The sequence below is a fragment of the Prunus persica genome, chromosome G7 (genome assembly GCF_000346465.2).
Source record: "Prunus persica cultivar Lovell chromosome G7, Prunus_persica_NCBIv2, whole genome shotgun sequence".
In the NCBI taxonomy this organism is placed as follows: domain Eukaryota; kingdom Viridiplantae; phylum Streptophyta; class Magnoliopsida; order Rosales; family Rosaceae; genus Prunus; species Prunus persica.
In genome coordinates, this window is record NC_034015.1 from 9627797 (window position 1) to 9632851 (window position 5055).

At 38.2% G+C, this 5055-nt stretch overlaps 1 protein-coding gene across 1 annotated transcript; it reads left to right on the plus strand.

The window, feature by feature from the left end:
- Window positions 1082–4828, plus strand: LOC18771103 (tryptophan--tRNA ligase, cytoplasmic). The gene is made up of 12 exons (XM_007201972.2): window positions 1082–1389; window positions 1514–1633; window positions 1993–2178; window positions 2622–2673; window positions 2762–2827; window positions 3026–3112; window positions 3250–3342; window positions 3498–3578; window positions 3869–3940; window positions 4185–4253; window positions 4352–4462; window positions 4650–4828. Exons 1-12 carry the CDS (start codon window positions 1175–1177, stop codon window positions 4698–4700), a joined length of 1203 nt encoding a protein of 400 aa, XP_007202034.1. The 5' UTR covers window positions 1082–1174; the 3' UTR covers window positions 4701–4828.

Below are 5055 nucleotides of genomic sequence, written 5' to 3' on the forward strand. Positions count from 1 at the left end.
AGGCGGGCTTGCAGGCCAGGGTGGAGGAAATACACAGCTTCGAGATTGCGCTTGACGTTGATCGGGATCGCATCGTAGATTGATCGGACGGCGGAGATTCCGGGGAATTTCTCGCACCTTTGAACTCCGGTGTGCACGTACAACCCTGCGAACGGCTTCTTCTTGTCGTGAAGCTGGGCTTTGTGGTTTTGACAAGCTCATCAGCATATGAGCTGGTAGCTCTCACAGATAATCGAGCCTGCTCACGTACTTCAGCTTCCCATACACCCTCCGGTGAAAAGGAAGCGGCCGAAGGTGGCTAAGAAGAGGCGGGCTTGCAGGCCAGGGTGGAGGAAATACACAGCTTCGAGATTGCGCTTGACGTTGATCGGGATCGCATCGTAGATTGATCGGACGGCGGAGATTCCGGGGAATTTCTCGCACCTTTGAACTCCGGTGTGCACGTACAACCCTGCGAACGGCTTCTTCTTGTCGTGTTTCATCGGAACAAGAGGAGAAGACATGAAAACTCTTTCTTTCTCTTTCTCTGTGTGGACATCCTCTTCCTTGCCCTCCATTTTCGCTTTAATTACAGAACTAAACCAAGCACAGAGACCGTTTGATCTATCTGATGTGAGAGACTCTGAGAGAGAGAGAGACAGTGGGTGTTTTGATCGAATTTCCCAGCTGGTATTTTTAGAGATATTCGTGCTGATAACGTGTTATAAATCAAGAGGAAATTGTAGAGAGAATTGGAATGGAGAGAAGGGAGTAGAAGCTGATTTCTCTTCTCATTTCTGTGTGTCATGAGTAGGGAAGGGGGGAAGCCTTTTATAGGCATTTGGGGACTCCACCTAACCTACTTTATTTTACAACAAGTGAATTATTATTGAAGTATTATTCCCATTTTATTGACCCATTATATGAATTAACCGATCATTTATTAATTTAATAATATATTTAGAAATTAGTAAAGAAAGCATCTTTCAAAAAAAAAAAAAAAAAAAAAAAAGGTAAAGAAAGCATCATTGTCGAAAGTGAAAGTGAAAGAAGAAGCATTATAGAAGCTACGATTTGGTTCTCATTCTTCTTATAGTGGGCTTTTCTTTTGTCAAAACAAAGCTACCTCGCGTATGATGTATCCTTGCAAAATAGGCCGCCGATTACAGAGACTGGGAGAGAAAGAGAGAGTGTGATGGAGAAGAGAGAGGGAGAAGGAGAAGGTGAAGAAGAACAGGTAGTGAATCCATGGACGGTGTCGGCTAAAGGTGGCGGGAAAATCGACTACGACAAGCTCATTGACCAGTTCGGCTGTCAGAGGATCGACCAGTCGCTCGTCGACCGTATCCACCGCCTCACCTCACGTACTCCCCACGTGTTTCTCCGCCGCGGCGTCTTCTTCGCCCACAGGTCTCTCTCTCGTTGTCTTTTGTTTTCAATCATTATAAATTTGACATTTATAAAATAAAAACAAAAAAAACAAAAAACAAAAAAAACAGAAGTGGAGTTGATAGTGGACTGCATGCGAGTGCAGGGACTTGAATGAAATTCTTGATGCTCATGAGAGGGGAGAGAAGTTCTATTTGTACACAGGAAGAGGACCTTCCTCTGAGGCATTGCATTTGGGTCATCTTATCCCCTTCATGTTCACTAAGTAAGTACCTTGCTTTCTGCTTATCTTTTTTGGCTAGGGTGATGATGAGACTGCTATGTACAAACTCATATGTATATCTGTGCAAAGCTTCAGTTGAGGATCCCTCAAATAAGGACATCTTGTGGGCCCACTCCGCATAGTGTTTCATTAATCCAAACCGTCTATTATGTAGATATTTATTCAAAAATCATCCTCTACAAAAATTCACTTGAATCCGGTTATCATTTGACCATTCATTACATTATTGAAATTTAAATACTTTCCTTAAGCACTGTGTTTATTGATTTTAATTAGATGCCTTAATGATTTTCACTTTGCATGATTTGTGAAGAGTTATCACTGGAATGCTTTTTTTGCAGATATTTGCAAGAGGCCTTCAGGGTTCCTCTTGTTATTCAACTTACTGATGATGAGAAATGCATGTGGAAAGATCTGACCGTGGAAGAGAGCCAGAGACTCGCCAGGGAGAATGCCAAGGACATTATTGCTTGTGGTTTTGACGTAACAAGAACCTTCATTTTCTCTGATTTTGATTATGTTGGTGGGTAAGTAACACATATGTATGTTTAACTCAATTACTAATTTAATACTTCTGCATGTTGACATGTTGTTGAGTTTGTGTTTCAATTTTTTTATCAATGGCCTAGAGTGTGCTATGCAAGTCTTTATTTACTTTTCTGCCCAAGTTGAAGGGGTTTGAGATTTTGGGATTCTATGCAAGCCTCGTTTTTTTTTAATAGGAAAAGCTTGTTGGCTTTAAAATCCTTAGTTTCTTAATGAATTTATGTCAAAGGGCCTCGTGAATTTAAAGTTAATGTTGGATGTTTCACCAAGTGATCACCTTAGATGCAAACTGCTTGACAAGCTTCGATGGGGAACCTTCTGTTTTCAAACCTTGACAGGGGCGTGATTCTATCATTCATGAATACTGTGTGTAAGTGTGGGTTGTAACACTTGCTGACTGATTTTATGTTTAATTTCTATGCAGTGCTTTCTACAAGAACATGGTGAAGGTTGGAAAGTGTGTCACATATAATAAGGTGATTTACAATCTTTTCCCAACGGAGCATTATTTTTATAGATATTTTGTGTACGTACTTATTCAACTTTTTTTAATCGTCTATCCAGGCTGTTGGAATTTTTGGTTTCACCGGTGAAGATCATATTGGAAAAATTAGTTTTCCACCTGTGCAGGTATTTTCCTTGGCTATGCTGATTTTGATAGTGAATCATGTAATTTTTGTTTCTGATTAGTTTCACAAAAAATAGTGAAGCTAATATCTGTCCTATTTTTATACTTTCATGAAACATCCAGAAGTCATAAATGCTATGGATGTGAAAGTATTCTGAAAACTTATTAAGGAGATCCAATGTGGTTATGTGTTAATGCAGGCAGTTCCATCATTTCCAAGTTCATTTCCACATCTTTTCGGTGGCCAAGACAATCTTCGTTGCTTAATTCCTTGCGCGATTGACCAGGTATAAATTATAGGAACAATTCTCAGAGCATGAAATGCTTTAGTAACTTTGTATGCTCATTTGTTTTAGTGAATGCTGTTTTTCTTATTTTCTTTTATTTACTAATACCATGTTATATTTGTTTGCGATTTGTCCAGGATCCTTATTTTAGAATGACACGAGATGTCGCTCCACGGATTGGATACCAGAAACCTGCGTTGATTGAGTCTTCTTTCTTCCCTGCCATGCAGGTACTTTATGGTTTTGGCACAGAATACGTGTGTGCTACTTAAAGTGGTTCCTAAGTTTTTAAAACAGGATAAGAAAGATACAATATTTAAATTAGCCAGCTGATGTGGTATGCATGTTATTGCTGATATATTTCCTGGAATGTGGATACTTGCAGGGAGAGACCGCTAAAATGTCGGCCAGTGATCCAAATTCTGCCATTTATGTAACTGATTCTGCAAAGGAAATTAAGAACAAGGTTTGCGTTTGCTGTTACTGTGGGTTTATTTGTACAACCTTTCTATTTACTGAGACTCTTGCACAAGGAAATTAAGAACAAGGAAATTATCGATGTTCTCTTATTCTAGGGCCAAAGTCTTTAATTAATGCAAGGTTTCAAATTGTAACCTTTTAAACTCTCAGTGAAAAACATGCTTCTCTATTTCTTCAAATAGCTTTCTTCAAATTTTTCTACCTGAAATCACACAGTCCAAATGGTCCAAAAATTCTTCAGGATTAACAAAATAAAGAATTTGTGTGCATGTGCAGATAAACAGGTACGCATTTTCTGGTGGACAAGATTCAATAGAGAAACATAGAGAACTTGGAGCAAATCTCGAGGTATTTGAATTGTCTCACATGTTAGTAATAGAAATTTGTCCTCCCCAATTGGTTTGAGAGTGTTATTGTTGCTGGATCTACTACCTTCCCTTCTCATTATAGATTGTCCAAGCAAGAAAAACAATTCTGCTTATCTGTCTGCACTTACATGCCAATTTGATTCATGTCTTATACGATTTGTCGGTCAGTACTTCGTGCCTTTTAACTTATTGAGGAATGATTTTATCTTCTGGACATTATTCAGGTAGATATACCATTCAAATATCTCAGTTTTTTCCTGGATGATGACGCTAAACTCGAAGAGATAAGGAAGGTGATCCTAATGAACTTGTTTTTTTAATCAATAATTTTTTTTTTTATTAGTACAAATGATGCCTTCTTGTTTTGCTAATTCACTTCGGGTACTATTAGGAGTATGGTGCAGGACGCATGCTAACAGGTGAAGTTAAGCAACTACTTATTCAGGTTTTGACTGAACTAGTTGAAAGACATCGTAGGGCTAGAGCTGCTGTGACTGATGAGGTAAGCTTCTGGGGCTAAGGATTGATCGTTCTATAGATTGTTATTTGTCACTCTGCTGATTCTGGCCACCCATATAGATTTTGAATGATGCTTGTTGGCACATGGCATTGAAAGCAAACATTTTGAATTATATGAAATCTCAGTTATGACTTGGAAGGATTGATGAATATTTTTGCATATTTTTCAGATGGTGGATGCATTTATGGCAGTGAGGCCCCTGCCCAATATGTTCAACTGAAGTTTGGTTTTGTATGATATGGTGCCCTAAAGTGATGGCTGTATTTTCACATCTATTGTAAGGTTAACTTAATGTAAGGGATGAAACAGTTATCAGCGAAGTTATAATTGTTAATGTTACCATCTCCATCAACTCTCAACTGTAGCAGAATATTCAATTGCAGAATCCATTCGAAAAACTGCAATTGATCATCTCCTAAATTACCAGTATAATTTTTTTTATATATATAAAGGCAATGAATTTTGCATTTAAGGGTTTCAGTGATGAATGTTTGCATTTTGAGGTTTCATGATTGAATTATAGCATTTTAAGGTTTCAAAAATTATTTTTTCGCATTTTAGTGTTTCACTAATAA